This window comes from Chrysemys picta, chromosome 3 (assembly GCF_011386835.1).
Source record: "Chrysemys picta bellii isolate R12L10 chromosome 3, ASM1138683v2, whole genome shotgun sequence".
NCBI classification, from domain to species: domain Eukaryota; kingdom Metazoa; phylum Chordata; order Testudines; family Emydidae; genus Chrysemys; species Chrysemys picta.
In genome coordinates this window covers 7,843,353-7,864,540 of record NC_088793.1, presented here as the reverse complement: position 1 = coordinate 7,864,540, position 21,188 = coordinate 7,843,353, and the positions used below count along the sequence as shown (strand labels likewise).

Sequence of the window (21,188 nt, the reverse complement as noted above, 5' to 3'; positions counted from 1 at the left end):
ACCAGTACAAAAGGTTGAGAGCCACCGGTATATACAGCTGCCACCAGTGTAAGGGAGGAGCACAGGGAGTATTTTATGCTCACTTCGCACTGGTAGCAATGAGGAGGCAAGATACATGGAAGAAGAGGCGACTTAGGCCCACAATTTGCTTTTCACATAACCATTGTATTAGCAGAAGGGTTGTAAGCAAGATGCAAGAAGTAATTCTTCCACTCTGCTCAGCACTGATAAGACCTCAACTGGGGTACTGTGTCCGGTTCTGGGCGCCACATTTCAGGAAAGTTGTGGACGGATTGGAGAGACTCCAGAGGAGAGCAACAAAAACGATAAAAGGTCCAGGAAACCTATGAGGGAAGATTTAAAAAATTGGATTTGTTTAGACTGGAGAAGAGAAGACTGAGAGGGGATGTGATAAGTCTTCAAGAGCGTGAAAGGTTGTTATAAAGAGAAGTGTGATAAATTGTTCTCCTTTAACCTTTGAGGACAGAACAAGAAGCAATGGGCCTAAACTGCAGCAAGGGAGGTTTAGGTTGGACATTAGGAAAAACTTCCTGATTGTCAGGGTGGTTAAGCCCTGGAATAAGTTGCCTAGGGAGGTTGTGGAATCTGTCATTGGAGGTTTATAAGAACACGTTCGATAAATACCTGTCAGAGATGGTCTAGATAATACGTGGTCCTGCCTCAATGCAGGGGACTGGACTTGATGGTGTTTTGAGGGCCCTTCCAGTCCTACAGTTCTGTGGTTCTATTGTTGTAAGATTCCCCCCCAGGTACCAATTATTACCTTGTTATAGGGCTCAGATTAACATCTCTTTCTGGGGCAATATAGAATGGGACCTATTTAAGGAAGAGAAACCGTATTTCATTTTTTCCCTTGATGTTGCAATTTTTTTTGGCTCAGCCAGTTGACTGGATTCTATATTCTCTTTCTCCGTCTATCTTTTACGTACTGCCATGTCTGCGACTTGCGTTGTTTACAAACCTAGCCCTTTGGTAGCAGAGCAGTTGCTAAGACTAGACAGCGGCTTTGATTAGAGATGGCAAGTGCTGGAAGAGTGCAGAAGGGATCACTCTTTGAAATAATGGAGAGATTCAGTCTCTTTGTCTCAGGAACAAAGCCAAGACTGACGAATGTGTCTTAACGCCACGGTGCAGTGGGAAGTTCAGTTTGGCTTTCATCCTCTGGGGAAGAGGAGGCAGAGAGGTGCTCCTAAGAAGTGAAAAAGTTGGAAAAACCCTGCTATGCGTGAGCCACCATGACTGACAAGTCATCCCAAAGTTCTGCCTGATGTTATATACGTAAGTGGCTGCTAACGGGGCTCTGCATGCTACCCAGAGGAAGGACTTGAAGAAAGTTTGACATCTGATGCCAGACTTTCTGGGCACTGTTTACCCCCTCCACCCCCCGTGGTACAGGCATGGAATTGACTTGGTGCATCGGTTAATTCCCTGCAGAAGGGCAGATCTCAAGTCTTTCTCTAATCCCTGAAATCAAGCTCAGATCACCACCAGTTGGAGTGGACATGCTTCTTCAGACCAGCATCGTGCTGTGACCTAAACTCAAAAGCAACGAATTGCGGGTTCAGAATAAACAGCCACGAGAGATCTGCAGGGTTGAGTTTGTGTTCGCTGATCTCCTGCCTTGTAAAATGAGGTTATAGTCTTTATTTCAGAGTCATTCTGCAATGGTTGGCCATGCTAGTAGCCCCGCGGGGTGACCTCTGTGATCTGATCTGTATTTTTCCTTTATAATTCTCTAGAAATTGCTTGTTTTTTGAACTCGCCTGCAATAGAACCCAGCAGTTACTGGCAGGCAGCAGGTGTCGATCATCCACCAGGACTTCCCGAGTCCCATTTGGCCCTCCGGGTCACCCCTGTGTTCAGTTGTCCCTGAAAAAGACTTTCCAATATTGTAAATATCTGGTTCTGGACAGCAATTTTGAAATACACACAGTTGGGCTTGGTCCCGCTGTGTTCGACACCAGTGTGAATAGACGTGTTTCCAATGGAGCGACACTGGTCTAATACTGGGGTAAGTGAGCGCAGAATCCGGCCTGGTACCAACTTGTCAACCACTCCCCTTCCTTATGTGCTGTTACCAGGACCCCACCTGCTCCCTGATTCCGGGGCCTTGGGATTAGCACCAGAATCCACCCTTTTGCTGCAGAACTGGGAGGCAACTGCATGAACTAAGCCTGGCCCCCTTTGGAGAGTGCAGGACAGCAGAGGGGTGTCTGTTTCTGTGGGGTAACTGGCTATCTGCTTAGGGTGACCAGATGTCCTGATTATATAGGGACAGTCCCAATTTTTGGGTCTTTTTCTTATACAGGCTCCTATTGCCCCCCATCCCCTGTCCCGATTTTTTTCACATTTGCTGTCTGGGTCCCCCTATATCTACTGTAGTTTTCTCTTCCCTTCTTCCCCTGCAGGTACATGTCTGTAGCTGGCTTTGCATGTTGAAAACAGTGCATCTTTCAGTTACACGCCATCCACCTTTTTTGGGGGGGCTTCTGCGGGTGTCTTATTAGCACAAAGGCATCTCAGACCCGCTGCCTGCATTGCAGCTCACTATCTCCGCTTGCAGACAGACCCGTCGTAGTGGGCTAAGATCTCTGCTGCTAAGATCTCTCCGCTGATCAGCAGTTCTGCGCTGGCACTTGGCACCAGTGTGCGGATGGATTTTTACCGCTGTCTAAATCTTTAGTATTTCTGAAGGTGGGAGGTTAAAGTCTACTGAAGAGTAACTCATTTCTTCTGGCTGTGTGGGGCTCTCCGTCTCTCTCCTCTGCACGTTGGGGTGTTCATATTCAAGGCTGTGCAATACGTTTCCTAGTTTCCTTTTACAAAGGGACTTGATGCATTGACGTATTTAGCAGCTGATCGCCTGTTCGCTCTGTCCGTTGTGTCTGAGGGTGCATTTTTTTTCAGCGGCATCATCTTAACATTCAGGCAGGGCGGCGACCCGTGCGAATAGAGCCTCCATCTGCAGATTATTTTCTGCTCGTACTAGAAATTTTTGCTTGGAGAGTCTCTCTTCCTTTGATGCTCCTAGTTCTTCCCCCTTACAGAGCGATATGGTCATTGTTGCATGTGACCAAGGCTACCAAATCTAGGATCTTTAAGGAGCCGGGACATGAAATGTACGTTAGTTGTAGTCTTGTATCCAAGGTTGTCTTGGCTGCTCACTGGACCTCTTTGTGACACGGTCTATCCAGGTGGGACTCACTCGGCCATCCTATATCTTCCTTTCATGTGAACTCTTTCTAACTCTGAGTGAATTGGAATGGAGTTTCTTTTGTTTTTTACGCTCTTCTCTCTGAAAGCCAAGGCTAATCTCTGCTGAATGAAGAGAGCCTCTCTCTAGAATAATATGAATAGTGCCCTCATCCCCAGATCCTCAGATACTTTACAAACATGAATTAAGGCTCAGGACACCCCCGGGAGGCTGGTAAATATCGTCCTTCCTCTTTGACTGGAGGGAGCGGGAGCTGAAGCACAGAGATGATAAAGGAGGATGCTCTTAGGAATCGTGTTTGTTACGGTCATGCCCAGGGACACACTGAGATCAGGGCCCTGGCTAGGTGCTGTACAGACCCAGCGTAGTACATAACCTTTGCCTCTGAAGAGCTTACGATCTAAATGGAGAGGCCAGACAAGGGGTATAATAGATGAATGGCGTGATCAGTGTGATGGTACTATGAGGTTTTTGGGAGGTGGGTGGTTGGAGTTAGGAGGGGATTAGTTAAGCGGCAAGGGAAAGGGTGAGGAAGGTGGGAAGGGGCAGGTGTGGAGTGAGTGGTGGTGAAGAGGCTGTGAAGGAGGAGGTGGGAACAAACAGCCGATCAGCACCAGTCAAAACTGTAGCAAATCTCATCCGTGTCTGTGGCGCTCGGTCTTGGCTGCTTCTGCAGCTGCTCCCCGGCTTTGTTCTCTGGCTGGCTCCTCCCAGCCCAGTTTCCTTTCCCCAATGCCTCACAGCTTGGGAGATCCCCGCAGTGCACCCCTTCCCCCCTGCTCAGCCGTGGCCTTGTGCTTAATGCTCCGGGACGAGAGCCAGGTGCTCTGGGAGCTCTTCTTGGAGCTTCCACGTGCTTTCCATGGGACTGCTCTGGGCATGTCCCGATCGGTAAAGTGAAGCCCGTGCTTCTCCAGCGGGGTTGTAACTCGGGAGCGAGCACACATCTGTAAAGTGCTTTGGGATCCTGGTCAAAGTGTCATTGTCTATACCGGGCCAGTCGCCCGGCTGGTGTAAATCCGCGTAGCCGCACTGACGTACAGCAGCTGATGACCTGGCCCGAGATCACACCCTGATCGGGAGCAGAGCCGGGACTAGAGGCCACTGCACTTGCGAGGAGCGTGCTGGGTTCTCGTTTAAATGGGGCAGGCCTCATCTTTAACGTGGGGAGGTGGCCCAGCGGGTTGCTGGTCTGACTAGAACACGGCCCACCGGAGCCCGCAGCCTCTGCTGGCATAAGAGGTGAGGCCCAGGCTGCGGGGGAGGAGGCAGTGAGCTAGTGGGGTGAACCCATCAGCAAACCCCGCCTGTCTCAGTCCACCAATAGCAGAGGGAGTTCATCTTCTCTGGAGGCTTCGTCACCCTCCGAAGGAGCCGCTGTTCCGAGATTGCCTGTATTCCTTCTGAGCTGGCTGGGCCCCTGTCCACGGCCCATCGCTCACTCTGCCCTGGATGCCTAAGGGAGAGCTAAGGCGTTAACACTCTGTGGGCCAGGCAGCACTGGCTGCAAGTCCCTGTGACCCTATTCTCCTTTCCTAGGGTATTAGTAACTCCTGTTCAGGCTTAGGGGAGGGGCTCCTGTCTTGCTGCTGGAGAAGAGGAAGGGTGGCCCAGTGGTTAGGGCTGTAGCCTAGGGCTTCGGAGACCTGGGTTCAAGCCCCTGTGTTGCCAAAGACTCCTTGTATGACCTTAGGCAAGTCATTTAGTTGCTCTGTGCCTCAGTTTCTCCATCTGTACAATGGGGATAACACCCTTCCCTGCCTCACAGGGGGATTGTGAGGATACTACAGTGATAGGAGCCATATAAGGACCATAGATAGAGAATGGGGCCCGCGGAGTCTAGCTTGGAGGTTGCACTGATCGTTTCCAAGCACAAACGGCTTGAGAAGGGGCTGACGCTGGGAGACGGAAGATTGTCAATGTGTGGGTGTTTAAATAATTTTAATCAAATCTGTGCTGCAGCACCTGATGCCAAACATCTGTTAGCTGAAGCCAGAGGAGCTGTGCAAAGAGCCCAATAATTCTCATTACGGGCTCAGGGGGGCAGGCGGTGTTCAAAATAACATCCTGCCGGGCTGGGCCACGTATGCGAAAAGCAAGAGCCCTGATACCAGCATCTGAGAGATGGAACAGGGACACCCAGGGAGGCAGGAATAACGCTTCTCGCTTACTGCAAAGCATGTTGCTGACATTAGCCAACTCATCCTCCCGACAGCCCCAGAAGGCAGGGCTGGCTCCAGGCACCAGCTGAGCAAGCTGGTGCTTGGGGTGGCAGATTGTTGGAGGCGGCATTCTGCCCAATCCTAGGGCGGCACGGCCGCTTTTTTGTTGTTGTTGTTCCGCTCCGGTTGCCCTGTAGGGGGCGGTGGCGCGGAGAACCAGAGCACCCTGCAGGGCAGTCCTCTTCCTTCCCTCCCCGCCGACCGGAGTGGAGCCCTCGCGGCAGGAGGCGGCGCAGTGGGAGGGGCCGCATGGCAGCGCCCCTGCTGTAGCCCTGGTTGCCCCCTTCTCTCTCTCTCTCTCTCCCGCCTGCCCCTCTCTCCCCCCCCAAGCCGGTCCCCTTGAACCCGCGCTCCGGCCGGTTGTGTTTTTTTTTTTCCTTCACCGTTCTGGCCGCCCCGTCTTTTTTTTTTTTTTTTTTTTTTTGGGGCGGCCAAAAAGCCAGAGCCGGCCCTGCCAGAAGGTGAGGGAAACAAAGACCGAGAGGTGGTGGGCCACGCATGGGGGCTAGTGACTGAGGCCGGATTGGAAATTACAAACTCTTGGCCTTGGGGCTTGTGCCCTCACCACTAGACTATCTGCTGCCAGGGGTCTGGGACTAGATCTGCCTTTCCCGTGTGCCTTCCCCGTACATAAACCTTTCCGGTGGGCTGGCTGACTCTTGGTCAGGTCGTGGGATTTGAGTTGATTTCACTGGGGTCACTCAGGAGTCCGACAGCTCTGTCTGGAAAGCCCAGTTTTGTTTGCCAATCCCAGGTCCGTTTGTCAGACCTGGGTCTGACTGTGAAATAGCCACTGAGGGTATTGGGACAGATCCTCCCCTGGTGACTTCAATGGAGTTAGGCTGATTTATACCCGCTCAGGACCTGACTCCATGTTGCTAATGCCCTTTAATTTGGGGAAGGGAAATACATGTGTTTCTGGAGCAGCCCACTCCTTCCACGACTGCAGGGTCCGAAGGCTGCTCGGCCTGTCTCTTTGTCGTATAACGAGCCAGCCGGAGAAGTAAGCCAGAGACCGGAGCCATGTTCAGCCTGCATGCACAGACACCTCCGGCGTCGCATCAAAACAACCAGCTTCAATTTGTCTTGGAAACCAAATGTGACAGAGAACAAATTCTGAAATTGGAACCTAATCAGGCCGCCTGCGTGGTGGTGCGAGTCCAAGAAAGATTCATACCCTGATGTTCACAGTCTCTTCTCTCCTGTTCAAATATAGGAGCATTAGAAAAGCGATTTACTAAGTGACCTCAAAAGACCTGCTGTGACAACTCACTGCAAACAGTCTGGCGAGGCGCCGTTCTACTTCTCCCTCAGGTGCTCAACCCCCGGAGCTGAGACGCACCTGCCACGCTCATTGACGTCAGTGAGTGGCGGGGGCCTGACCTTGGAGGGGATGCTGGCGGGGTAAGATGCCTGATGTGGAGTTCACCCTCTCTCATGAGTGACCGGCAGTGCAAGGGACACTTTTACCCAGGCAACAGAGGGTCCTGTGGCACCGTTAAGACTAACAGAGGTATTGGGAGCATAAGCTTTCGTGGGTAAGAACAAGATGCATCTGAAGAAGTGAGGTTCTTACCCACGAAAGCTTATGCTCCCAATACTTCCGTTAGTCTTAAAGGTGCCACAGGACCCTCTGTTGCTTTTTACAGATTCAGACTAACACGGCTACCCCTCTGATACTTTTTACCCAGGCGTTTTCTGGAAAATCAGGGCTGCCTGGAGAGTTTTCCGGCTGCACGTGGAGTGCAAAGGCAGCATTACAGATGATTTGTACAGCACGGTGGTGAAGTGCGCTTGACTCATGGCAAGCGGAGTAAGCGTTCTAACTGGAATAAGCTGAAGAGCAGGAAAGCTCCCTTAAACTGAAACACAAAGGGGTTGCACCCAGGTAACGAAATCTGCTCCGAATCTGATTTAGTTGAGTCACTGCACACACAATGCACTGACTAGGTTCATAGATTCAAGGCCAGGAGAGACCCTTGTGATCCTGGAGTCTATCCTCTTGTCTATAACACAGGTCAGAGATTGTCCCCACAATAATTCCTTTCGAACTAGAGCATGTCCTTAAATTAAAATAAAAATAAAAATCCAGTCTTGATTTAAGAATCGCCAAGTGATAGTGGAGCTCTGCAACCCTTGGTAAGCTGTTCTAATGGTTAATTACCCTCCCTGTTAAAAAAAACCTATGCCTCGTTTCCAGTCTGAATTTGTCTAGCTGCAACTTCTAGCCTTTGGATCACATTAGACCTTTGTCCGCTAGATTCCCCGCCCCAAAGATTGTACGGTTGAAGATGGAGAAGACGTAGGGCGAAGGCATTAGTAGCATGACTAGTACAGGCGATTGTTTCCTGCTGCTCTTCATCGGGAGGCGGCAAACGGTCTTCGCCTCCAGCAAAGAGATCCGAGTCCAGCCACCAGTGCTCTGACGTTCACCTGGAGCAGGGCTCTGAGCCATCGCTGTGGGTGGTGGGACATCTGACTGCCCCCGAAGTGCTCTATCTTGCTATCGGGTTATGCTCCCTCTGCCCTGCCTCCTGTCGCAGGGCTCAGGATATTGCAAAAGACCAAAGAATCTGCGTCCCCGTGGTCTCCGCTGTGAGGAGATGCTAAGCAGGAAGACCAAATCCAGAACCGGTTGGATTGCTTTGGAAAACACTGTTCAGAGCCTGTTCTGGTGCTGCCGCCTGGAGTTCTCTGGGCCTTGTGGGGCTGTTGTTGTTCCTAGAGAAATTAACGTGTAACGAGAATCGTTGTATTGCTTTACCGAGTAGCTCTTCCTGCTGTTTATTCCCCACCAGAACCCTCCGTTTGCACCATTGCAATTGTTTCCCCAGCAACCTCTTGCAGAGTAACGGGCGCTGGGAGCAGATTAACCCTTTCAGAAGCAAACGTGGTGGTTGAATACAGGTTCCCCGTAATAGTATAGTACTGCCTGGGCCAGATCCTCAGCTGGTGTAAATCAACAGGGCTCCATTGGCAGCTGCGGACTGGGCCCTGTGCTACTGTAGCAGCCAAAGATCTTCGTACGCAAGCGTTAATGAATCTGATTCCTCCGCGGCGTATTGTGCAGTAGGTTGGTATTAACCCTGCTTTACAGATGGGGAAACTGAGGCCCAGAGGGGTGAAGCTAGCTCAGGATTGCACAGTGAATCCACGGCAGAGCTGGCAGTCAACCCAAAGGTTCCTGAGGCCCAGTCCTCCCTGCTCTAATCACTAGGCCTCCTTTCCTACAGCGCGAGTTACTTTTGCAATACGCTGTTTCCCGCAGGTACGTGTGCATTGCCATGGAAGCCTTGGACCAGCTGCTAATGGCCTGTCACTGCCAGAGCATCAACCTGTTTGTGGAGAGCTTCCTGAAAATGGTGGCGAAGCTGCTGGAGTCAGAGAAGCCCAACCTGCAGATCCTGGGGACAAATTCTGTAAGTAGCAGCCTGGGTAAGGCCGAGCCTTTCGTCGTATCTTCTCCTGCACAGCGGGTTGTCTTCCCCCCCTCTACCCCCTTTGCAGTGTAATGAGAACCTGGTTCGATTCTGCCCGTTCCAATACGCAGGGGCACAAGAGCGTGTTTCCCCTGGAGAGCCAGGTTCAAGCCTTGCCTGGATCACAAGTGGATGGTAATCTCATCCTTCTCTAGCCACATCTCTGAACCACCATGTGTGTCGGAAAATCTCCTGTCGGGAGAGGCTCTGGCCTGGAATGCTGGTGTGGGAGGGGACTGCAGGCCAGGATGAAGGGGCGTGAGTAGAGCTGGGCGGGGGGGAGGAGATCACAACAAGAATAGCAGAGGGGCTGTGGGTCAGGATTGAGGGGCATCATCAGAGCTGTTCGGGGAGCCCAGGACTGGGAAAGCAGTGAAAGTTCCTGCGGCTTCCCCCCCATAAACCTAGCAGGGGGGAATAGCTCGTTTTGTGCCCTGGAGATCAGTAAGTGGAAGAGGGGCACAGGTGGGGGGAAGAGTGTGTCTGTGTGTAGTCAGAGGTGAGGGGCAGAGAAAGAGACCGAGGGGTGTGGAGTGAGACAGACAGGAAGGCAGAGAGACGGAAGGACGGATCCAGTGAGGAGGTGGGAGAGACGGATGGGATGAGGGTAAGAGAGACCCAATGGGGTGAATGGATGTGTGGTGGGGGGAGGGAGAAAGGGAATGGGGGAAGGGCAGGAGGAATAGGGGTGTCAGGAGAGGATGAGATGGGGAAGGAATGGAATCGGTAGCGGAGAGGGGGAATGGAGACATGGGGAGGGAGCCAGTGAAAGGGGGAGGGGGATTGAGGGAAGTGGGTTGAATTTAGGGGATGGAATGAATGAAGACGGGACAAAGAGGGAGGGAAGGGGCTGTATTAATCATTAAGCTTGTCCTGGGTCTGGAGGACACCGAGGGCCAGCGCCCGCAGCTCGTGGCCCTACTCAAATGGACCTTAATGGGGGGAGGGTTGGGTGTGTCCCTGCTGTCAACCTGACAGCAGCCCCAGGGGAAACTTGGAGCCTGTGACATTTCTGTTGCATTTTCACCTTGCAAGTGGCGTCCGTCCGAGTGGGCTGGGCGCGCTGGCAGGGGGGGAGACGTGGGGCGAGAAAGATGGTGCCTATTGGTGTTGGCTTTCAGTGGCTGGGCTCGTGCAGTGTCAGAAAGGTGAAGGGGTCTTAAAGGGACAAGGTCACTTAGGGCAAAGTTTGCAGAAGTGACCACTCTTTTGGGATGTCTCAATTCTTAGGAGCTTCTCCTAAGCCAGCTCGGGCCCGATAATCAGAGGTGTGGGGCACCTGCAGCCGCCATTGCCTTCACTCGGAGTTGCTGCAATATTGCCAACCTCAGCATTCAAAAATCAGCAGTCAGGTCCCCAGAAACCATGAGACTGAAAGAAAAAACATTCTGTCTCCTTTCCTCTTTGAACTTTTAGGTCACGTTCGGGACACCTCTTCAAGCTTCTTTTTCTGAAACCCTATGAGCTAGAAACATATTTAAAAAAAAAAAAAGCTGAGAGTTTCATGAAATAACAAGACTCCAGGAGTTGGGGCTTTTAGGGGAAAAAAACCCAAATCTGACAAGACTCGTGATGCAGTCACAAGAGTTGGTAAACCTGTTGATGGGTACCTGGCGCCTCTAGAAATCAGGCTTAAGGTGTCTAAAGTTGGGTACCCAAAAAATCCGTGACCATGCGTGGGCTCAGAAGTCAGATTTAGCTAAAAGCATGCTGGATATAGTGAAGTGAGACCAGTTAGTGTCCCTGGCTGATTCTTATGCTGCTGGTCTCGCTTCACTATATCCAGCATGGTCCAGTGGATAAGATGCTGGGCTAGGACATCAGAGACCTGGCTTCTCTTCCCAGCTCTGTTACAGACTCCCTGTGGGACCCTAGCTGAGTTAAGTCTCTGTGCCTCAGTTTCCCCTTCTGTACAAGGGGATAATAATACCCACCTTGGATCGGGAAGAAGTTGCAGGGGACAGTGCTGCAGGGTGTGGCTTGACCTTGGTCCTCGTTCTTTGGACCCTGCTCTCCACGCTTAATAGAGCCCTTTGCCTGTGAAGTCCCAGCTGAAGGGCTCTGCTGCTCGCTGGTCTGTGTGGCCAGAGGCTGATCTTTCCCTTTGTGTTAAGCTGGGACAGTCCTAGACAAATCCCAGGCTGGGATTTCGTGCCCCGTGTAATGAGCTCCGGCACCAGAGCCCTGCTGGGGAATTGTTCGAGCTCCGAGCTCTGGACAAAGGCTGAACCATGGAAGGGAGTTGTACAAAGCAGATTCTGAACAGCAGTTTTTCATTCAGTTCGAGCAACGTGAGCTGGAGCAAGCTTAGCCCAGCTGCTACGGCTCGCCGCCCCGAGGGGCTCCCTTCCTTCATCTCGTAGCTACAGGCTGCCGGCGGGTCACAGCTGCAGGAGCGAGCAGGACGGACACTGGCATAGCAAGCCCAGCTGCCAGGATCAAGACTCCCTTTGTTGGCTCAATCTGTTCTAGTAACTAGCAAGCACATCAGGGGCAATACTTCTTCTCCCCATCCTTAATTAGTGTCGCCCAGCGCTGAGAGCTGCAAATCCTGGGTTCTTTTCCTTTCTTTCCTTCGGCCTTGGGCAGTCACGTCACTGCTCCATGCCTCAGTTTCCCCCTCTGTAGAGCAGGGGTCGTCTCGTTGCTCAGCCCTGAAGAGCGCTTTGAAATCCTCGGATGAATATTGAATGCTCACCATGAACAATTTTGAACAGCAGGTAAACTTCTTACAAATCATGCTGGGTTCATGTGCAGTTTGTGAGCAGAGAAAGGGCTGAATTAGACAGCGACTGCATTTGCAAGAAATAATGTTGACCGGCTCAAGTATGTAACATTACCCCCATTCTCCAGATGGGAAAACCAAGGCACAGAGTGGTGAAATGACTTCCTCCAAACCACACCGGGTAGAAGTCCTGATTCACAATCCCCTGCTCTCACTACTACACGGTGCTGCCTCCAGCTGTGTAACTGCTCGTACGATGGCGCTTCACACCTGCGTTTGGTGGGACGACTAGAACCACGTATCGGTTGCTTCATTTCTCCGGAGCACTAGGTTTATGTGACAATTAGGCTTTTGAGGACCTCTGGCTTGATGGCTTCAGCGTTGCTAGTTATAACCCTTTAGGCAGCGAAGACCCTTGGCTTTCTCTGGCTTAGCCATGCGGGTGGGTGACTCTGTTTACAGCTCTCCTGTTTGAACTCTGCTGGATGCATCTCAAAGCTCCTGGCTCGAGACTTGGCCGTGTAATAGACCACCCTCTGGCTGGATGGGGAACTCCGCTCCTGGGTTCCGGCCAGTGGCTACATCCCAGCTGGCAGGCCGGACAGCCCTGTGTTGTGTTCTGCCTCTTTCTCGCCGCGGAACAGAACATTCCCAAGAGCAGCGTGGGTTATAAACATCACCGCAGAAAAACCAGAGGAGAGTCAAAAGCTTTCACACCCTGTTCTTCAACGATGTTAATTGCTCCAAATTGAAAGTGATGGGAAACTGCCACGGCGCATCCATCAACAGAACTATTAATCCACAGACATCAGAGAAGCAAGATCATTGATCGGTCGAGCTAAGTTAGCAGAACGCTGCTGTCGGCAGGCTGGAGTGGTGTTGCAGCACCGTCTCCTACTGTAATGACTCTGCCGTTAACCCGCAGTCCTGAACAGGGGGCTGCCCTCAATAGCTGCTGGATTGGAATCATAGGATAGAATCATGTTCTCCCAGTCATAACGCGCATATCTGTTCAGGCAAAGGAGAATCTCCGCTAGTTGTCTAAGGCCTATGACACACAGCTGAGCTGTTCTGGGTCCATCCAGTAGAGGGCAGTGGTCTCTCCCCCCCCCCCCCCCCCAATCCCCCAGTTCATTCTGATACACTGTAATATAGAGCACTCTATGAACAGTAATTACTTCACATCCCTGCCTCCCTACCTCTGTGGCGTCATTCTGCAGGCGGGAAAACTGAAACACAGAGAGGTTAAGTGTTTCGCCTTAGGCTGCAGAAGGAGTCTGTGGCGGAGCTGGGATTAGAACTTGGAAGCTCCTGGCTCCCAGTCCAGTGCTTAAAGCACTCAGCAACACTGCCTCCCTAAGTCAACATTGGAACTCTGTCCAAACGCCCCCTAACCTTTAGCAGCTCTGATAAACCAGAGTCTGGATCCCAGAGCTCAGGGCCCCATTGTGCTAGGGGCTGTACGAACACTCAGCAAAGAGACATTTCCTCCCCCCAAAGGTGGATGAGGCAAACCGCATGGGGCTTGGAGGCAGAGGGGAGGGGCCTGCCTGTGTTTGTTGTACAGTAACCCGCTGGCGTCTCTGCTCACCACCTGCCCGGGTGTTGTGCAGGCCATGGGAGAGCCATGGAGGCAGAAAGGAAGCGAGAGGCGACAGACCTGTATTTCGGTTTGTGGCAGCAGCGGCAGCCACCTCCTCTCCTGGGCTGCCTGGAGCATAGTGATTTTAATGGGAGCTGCTTTTTCAGGCCAGCTCGCGCGTGTGTGGGGGAGTAAACGTTCAGCTTGCCGAAGGATTGGAGGTGACAGTCGTCAGCTGCTGGGCTCCAGACGTTTCATCCCACTGCTCGCGCTGTGCTGATCAAACCCTCCTCCGCACTCACTCAAGCCAACGGGAGCTGTGGGTGAGCGGGAGGATCAGACCCCCAAAGAAAACACTGGGCCTGTCCCAGGCCGGTTCCCCTGCCAGACGCAATGGGGACAGAGCAGCCTAGGATGGAGGGGCAGAGGTTTGGCGACAGCAAGTGAGACCCTGCCATGAGTCACTTGGTGGAAAGGAGCGGGGCCTAGCAGCAGCTGAGAAAGCAGCCATCATCAGCCTTTTCAATGAGATGGCCGGCCCCCGTAGGCGGGAGGCTGATTGTACCTGGGAAGCGTGGAATCGCTACTGGCGCATGGCCTTCGCAGCCCCGTTCCCTTCAGTTGATTTAATGATGGATTTCGAGGGTGCCTGTGGTCGGTGATCAATTGGGAGAGTAAAGGGGAGCCGTAGAGTCCGGTGAACATGAGGAATATCCATCCAGGCACAATGAAAAACGCTGGGCTCAAGGGTCATTAACCGCTGCTGAGCGGGGATGGATTGTCATGCCTGCCCAGTGGAGGGTCAGCGGCTGCTCTTGGTTATGCCGGTTGCAGGCTCGGATGCTGCTCTCAGCCACCGTAGTGTTAATCTGAATCCCTCCATTAATGTTAATCTGAATCCCTGTGCCAGTGGGCCGCCCGCCTCCTGTGCATCCCTTCCAGGCCTGGGGTTGCTCTGCAGCAGGCCAGCCTCAGTTTCCCCCTCTTCAGGGCACTTACAAACTCCACGCAGTCTCTCGTGGCGAACGCCAGCCCTGCCCGGGGACGTGTGAATACCAGAAATAATTCAAGAGACAAGGTGGGGGAGGGAATATCTTTCATTGGACCAACTTCTCCCGGTCCAAATGAAGTCCATCAGCACAGCATCAAACTTCACAGTCCGCTGTGGTGGCCTCCTACCATCCCTCTTCCTGGGTCCCAGTCTGTTCTTGTGAAGCTGTCACTCAGCCACCTGTCTCTGGCTTCCCTTTCTCCCAGTTAGGGTCTCCTGCAGGAGCTTCCTGCTTACAACTGGTCTCCTTTACTAGTTTCCTCCTCCTGTTGCCTGTTCCCCTCTGGCTCGTTATGGGGAACACCTGCCCTCCAGCGGAGAGGCTGCTAATGAGGCCCAGGTGGGCTGGATCAGTTCCCTCTTAAAGGGCCAGGTCCACCCTGTGACACCCTCCGTGGATTTCAGAGAAGTTGCTGGCGCAGCTGAGAGCAGAACTGGGACCCGGAGTCTTCTGTGTCTACACAGATTAGGTTCAGCGTCTAGATCAGCTAGGAAACCTCTCCCCTGATGCAGCCCCGGGCCAATGTGCCTCAGCCCTGAGGAGCGAGGGGCAGGGAGAGGATCAGGAAAGCTGTCCCCGCCCGTTCATTCCTTGCCCGTTATTGCGCCAGCAGCACAGACTGTATGCAATGGCAATCCAGATCACCCTTCGGGGAGAATTGCCTAGTGGTTAGAGCAGAGGACTGCTGCTCACATGATGAGGGTTCTGTCATTGTCCCTGGCTTGGTGCGTATGTACTGAGATATATGGAGATATTCCTATCTCATAGAGCTGGAAGGGACCCTGCAAGGTCATAGAGTCCAGCCCCCTGCCTTCACGAGCAGGACCAAGTACAGATTTTGCCCCAGATCCTTAAGTGGCCCCCTCAAGGATTGAACTCACAACCCTGGGTTTAGCAGGCCAATGCTCAAACCACTGAGCTATCCCTCCCCCCAAATGCCTTATGAATAACAATGGGCGCTGAGGATTTGGCTACTGCCTGGTTTGTGGTATTTCCCTGTGGGTCCCTCCCCCCCCCCCCCAGCGGTCAGTTGCGTTGCTGGCAATGGACTCTTAATAAATAATTCCAACTACGTTCTGGTCTGACTGGAGGGGACCCTCTGCCTCCCATGTGTTGTTTTGCACTCCATAATGCAGAGGAATGCTCAGGACAATTTCTGCGGAGAACCTGCGGTGTGTTTGTGCTGGGAAATGGGTACCGGTAATGAGACGCTTCCTCCCCTATCTGCTAAGGAGAAACTGTTTCAGGTACATGCTTAATTAAAGGGTATTGTCGCAAACAATCCCTCCCGTCATGGAGCTAATGGTGGAGGCGGGAGGATGCTGTTTATAGACAGCCAGGCTGAGTCACGCCTGTGAAATCTCGCCTTCGAAATGTCTCCCCTTCGCTGAGTCATGCGTTGCTAATCCCCAATACTGATCATTCTCACACGCCCCCGGTGGGGGGGTGCTCGTTCCACATCTGTCTCGGATGTGCCCAGCTCCTGGTGTCCAGCAGAGATGTGTGCAAATCCTGTTATTACTGTACCCCTGAAGACATCCATTCTCCCATGCAGTTTCTGCACCTTTGGGGAGTCTCTCTAGTGCAGAAGTCAGGCTCAGACACATGTCGAAGCCCCGCCCCCCCCGGTCCTCTGACACATGCCTGCATTCCCCTTAGCACATGGGCTTGCTGGCCAGGGGTATAGGTACCAACCCGTGTCCCAGCCTGCCCACTTTGCAGTGAGGGCATAAAGCACGGTTGTGGTGCTTGTGTTCTGATAGTCCACCAGCGCTATCCCACAATTCCCAGGGCCTGCGTGTTCCAGCCCTTCTACATCCCGACTTCCAACTCGCCTCCTATGCGCCGGAAGCAACTTGCTGGTTGAAGTGCAGCTGCTTGGTGTTTAACCCCATGTGGACTGCTCAGCTTTGCACTGTGACTCTAGTGTACCTCTGCGTAATCAGGTCCCTTCTCAGGGCTCGGAGGTCCTAGGGTTCAGCAGAGATGTGGGCGGGTCCGGTTGTTAATTTTGCAGTGTTTCTGTACTGAAATCTGCAATGGCGCTCGGTGCTGTACGTAAAGGCTTGAGCCTCCAGGAGCTTACAGTGGCATTCAGATGCATGCATGAAGCTTCCAATAGCTGTCATGTGTCAGGGGTGTTTGCGTGAGTTTGGGGTCATGGGGATAGTGGTGGGGGGAATCCTGCAGCGGTTTCTCAACACAGTTGCCCTGTGAGATAGGGAAGGATCGTAATCCCTCTATTATAGGTGGAGAAGCTGACACACATTGGGGAAATGATGTGCAGAGCCTCAGCAACTCGGAATTAGAACCCAGGAGTCCTGGGGACCCCACCTGCTCTAAGTGCGAACCCAGGAGTCCTGGTGACCCCACCTGCTCTACCTGCAGATGTTTATTTAAAAAATCTCATCAAAGTTAGTTCCTGGAATTTTTAATAATTTAAGTCATAAAAATTTTCCAGTGTCTGTCAAAGCTGGTGCTTTGATCTTTAGGTACCTGTCTCTGGCTTCTCCTGCTTTGGAGGACTTTGAAGTCTGCGTGGCTGGCGCCAGCCCCGCTCGGAGCCCAGAGACACCGCTGGGTGTTTTCAGATATGCTTCAGTCTATGTACAGCAGAGAAAGAGCATCATTAAAAACCACAGGTCCCTCTGCACTCACAATGGTTGGTTTGAGCCTGGGTCTCCGATACAGTTAATCAGGGCCTGCTAATGGCTGGTGGAGCCTTTCATCTACAGGTCACTAGCTCCAATCCATCTCCGGGCAGGTGGAGCACAAAGTGATTCTGGAGTGAAATGCGCTGTTGGTCTGAGTCTAGTTCCTTATGGACATATGTTGCCATTCCAATTGATTATGCGTATTAAGGTAGTATCCAGAAGCCCCCCCATCCGATCCGGGTCCCGTTGCACTAGGCGTTGGCTAAACAGACAGAGGGAGACCGTCCCTGCTTTCAGACAGCTCAGACGGCAGTTGGCACCACCTTGCAGCCCTGGTTGGCAGGCAGAGCAGAGGGGCCACGGATCGAGTGGGCCCTGGAGAATGTTCTCCTTTCTCAGCCACCGGAGGCAGGGCCGGCTCCAGGCACCAGCTTAACAAGCAGGTGCTTGGGGCGGCCAAGGGAGAGGGGCGGCACCTGCGGCAATTCGGGGGCGGCAGGTCCCTCACTCCCTCTAGGAGCGAAGGACCTGCCGCTGAACTGCCGCCACCGATCACGGCTTTTTTTTTTTCCCCCCCAATTGCCGCCACCGGTCGCGATCGCGGCTTTTTTTTTGCTTGCGGCAGAAATGCTGGAGCCGGCCCTGCCCGGAGGAGGTCCCTGCAGTCCAGGAAAGAGGCAGATTGGCAGGAGACGGGCAGCATTCAAGAAGCTCACGATGCCTGTATGCTGTGCTCTGGAACTTGTCAATCGGGCATCTTTTGGGAGCACTAAATGTCCTCCTACTTTAAACAAACCTTCTCCCCGAAAAGGAGAAGCTGCTTCAGCCAGGAGATGCTGCAGTCAGCACTGCGGGTGCCAGCTGACATTGAAGGGAGCTTTAGGATTCTAGGGTGACAGTCACTGGAAACTAATTCAAATCCGTGTCTTCTGTTGGGATAACTAGCTCCTTCCCTGGTGCGGGGATGGGCAGGAGAAGCCCTCCCAGTTCTCTCACCCCGGGTCCAAGTCTTGTCCCATTATCAGCTCCCTTCTTGTGCAGCCAGTGGTGTAAGGTTCATTATATAACACTGCTGCTTTTCCTGGTAAATAATGGAGGCATTTATAGGTTGAAAGTGGGTCCCTTTTTTCTGGGAACAGTTCCCAGTGCGGCTGAGCCGGCTTGTTGGATTGCACAAAGCCAGTCTTTCATTTCCTCTTTGGATCTGACATTTTATTAAGAGAGCAAAAATCGTGCGCCTAGAGGCAAATCAGACCCTTCTGCCCATGCAATGATTTGAACACCGAAGGCAGAGGCTGAGCAAAATGTGCAGATGATACAAAACGACTCAAGATAGTTAAGTCCCAGGCAGACTGCGAAGAGCTACGAAAGGATCTCTCAAAACTGGGCAACAAAATGGCAGATGAAATTCAATGTTGATAAATGCAAAGTAATGCACATTGGAAAGGATAATCCCAACTAGACATATAAACTGATGGGGTCTAAATTAGCTGTTACCACTCAAGCAAGAGATCTTGGAGTCATTGTGGATAGTTCTCTGAAAACATCCACTCAATGTGCAGCGGCAGTCAAAAAAGCGAACAGAATGTTGGGAATCATTAGGAAAGGGATAGATAATAAGACTGAAAATATCATATTGCCTCTATATAAATCCATGATATGTGCAGATGTGGTCATCTCATCTAAAAAAAATGTATTGGAATTGGCAAAGGTTCAGAAAAGGGCAACAAAAATAAGGGGTATGGAACAGCTTCCATAGGAGGAGAGATTAATAAGACTGGGACTTTTCAGCTTGGGAAAAGGGGGATGTGATAGAGGTCTATAAAATCGTGACTGGTGTGGAGAAAGTGAATAAGGAAGTGTTATTTACTCCTTTTCATAACACAAGAACTAGGGATCACCAAATGAAATTAATAGGCAGCAGGTTTAAAACAAACAAAATGAATTTTTTTCTTTTTAATCCCCATTATATTTTTCCACACAACACACAGTTAACCTGTGGAACTCCCTGCCAGAGGATGTTGTGAAGGCCAAGACCATAACAGGGTTCAAAAAAGAACTAGATAAGTTCATGGAGGATAGGTCCATCAATGGCTATTAGCCAGGATGTGCAGGGATGGTGTCCCTAGCCTCTGTTCACCTGAAGCTGGGAATGAGCGACAGGGGATGGATCACTTGATGATTACCTGTTCTGTTCATTCCCTCTGGGGCACCTGGCATTGGCCACTGTCGGAAGACAGGATACTGGGCTAGATGGACCTTGGTCTGACCCAATATGGCTGTTCGTATGTTCTTATTGAGTGGCATAAACGATACAGACAGATAATTTGGACGCTGTTCTCCCAGCAGCCTCGCAGGATAGGCAAGCAGAGAAAAGAAAAAGAATCAAGTCTAGCCCCATCTGGCTGGTGGGGGGAGAGAGGAGGACTTGACGTGCTCACTATAACTTTGAGTTGCAATGGTGATGGGCACCATATTAGAAGCTAGATAGACCTAGCACACTTCAGAGGTAAGTTATATTCTCCCCATTTTGCAGATGAAGACATAAGAATGGCCATACTGGGTCAGACCAATGGTCCATCTAGCCCAGTATCCTGTCTGCCGACAGTGGCCAATGCCAGGTGCTTCAGAGGAATGAACAGGACAGGGCAATTTCAAGTGATCCATCCTCTGTGGTCCAGTCCCAGCTTCTGGCATTTGGAGGTTTAAGGACACCCAGAGCATGGGGTTGCGTCCCTGACCATTTTGGCTAATAGTCATTGATGGATCTATCCTCAATGAACTTATCTAGCTCTTTTTTTGAACCCTGTTATGGTCTTGGCCTTCACAACATCCTCTGGCAAGGAGTTCCACAGCTGTGTTGTGTGAAGAAATACTTCCTTATGTTTGTGTTCAACTTGCTGCCTATTAATTTATTTGGGTGACCCTGGTTCTTGTATTATGTGAAGGGGTAAACACACTTCCTATTCACTTTCTCCACACTAGCCATGATAAAACCGTAATGAAAGCAAGGGAGTCTGAAATAGAAGTGATGCATAAATGTCTCTTTCTGGCAGAGGGAGTGGGTCTCTGCAGTCTTCACTGCTTTGCTAATGGACAGATGGTGGCTTGGAGCATAGAGCTGATGTGCTGGCTGCAGGCTGGACTACAGCTCCTGGAATGAAGCATTTCTTGGAGCCTTCTTCCACGAGCCGTCGCTCCTCTCTGGGTGTTTGCTGTGTTGCACTAGTAAGTAGGACAGTTTTGGAGGTAGCTTGGCTGTAGAGTATCCCGGCCTGCCTCACAACGTCATCCAAACGCAGCTGCTACTGACACAGCCCTTGTGATGTAGGAAAATTGCACGTGCTGTCGAATCATTATCTGCCCAGTTTGATAGGTGCCGCATAGTATTAGCACAGGAATTGTCTGTCGGGCTACAGTAGCCAAAATCTTACCAGGGAATTGGTTGCGCCTGCGTTTGGAGAAAGAAAAAATAAAGCATGTGGGATTGTTAGCAAAAAAAAATGTCAAGGACTCTGCCTTTCCCTGGGGATAAAATAAATCCAACGTGTGTTCAAAGTATCACCGCATTGGTAACTTTCTAAGAGGTTTGTCTGAGGTTACACTCAGGAAAGCAATGACCTTCTTCTCTTCAACGCAGCTACTCCCTGGGTGTTCAGGTTAGAGGCCAATGCTTGTAATTTTATACTGAGGCTTGCGGTATTTGATGTTTTTCTGAAAGCTGCAGCTTCAGGTCCTGGAAAGAAACTGCAGAGACTGTCGGCTAAGTCTCTAGCCCTCGTGGTTGCAGAGAAAAGCTTGAAAATGTGACTCTCAAAGGCCCGAGCTGTAGATCTGCTGACTTTACTGACACAACAAGTTTTTGCTCCAGTTAGCCCTGCGGAAGCAGTGCGGCTCTGAGTTGGATTCTATCAACAGCAGTAGAATTATCAGCTAAGTTCTGCGGGTAGATTCTCCACTGTTTCCTGGTGGAGATGTTAAAAGCAGGAAGAAGCCAGGTGGATTTTCAGAGTCTCAGAATGCTATTTTAAACCTTCACTTTTCAGGCCTAGATTCCCAGGTCAGCTAGAGCAGTGCTCAGTGCCCTTCCAGGGGCATTAGATGGCTTTATGCCATCTTTCCATCCTTTCAGATCCTGGAGATACTGAGGTTGAGCCAGCCAATAATGCAAATTAGAGCAGCCTCAGGGGTGCTCTAATGTGTCAGTGGAAAAAGGTCCTCAAGGTGCCGTTCCCCCAG

The 21,188-nt window shown here is 51.5% G+C and overlaps 1 protein-coding gene across 22 annotated transcripts in view; it reads left to right on the top strand.

Moving 5' to 3' along the window:
* Positions 1–21,188, top strand: part of EFR3B (EFR3 homolog B) — a 166,515-nt gene that overhangs the window by 99,052 nt on the left and 46,275 nt on the right. For 19 of the 22 annotated variants that reach the window (XR_010600041.1, XM_065590096.1, XM_042848868.2 and 16 more), the window contains one exon: positions 8,726–8,876. The exons of the other annotated variants lie outside the window; for them this stretch is intronic. Coding sequence is in view for 18 of the 19 variants with exons in the window: in XM_065590096.1 (XP_065446168.1) it covers positions 8,726–8,876 (151 nt within the window). In the remaining variant the exon portion in view is untranslated. The remainder of the gene's footprint in view (positions 1–8,725; positions 8,877–21,188) is intronic. 22 annotated transcript variants of the gene reach the window in all.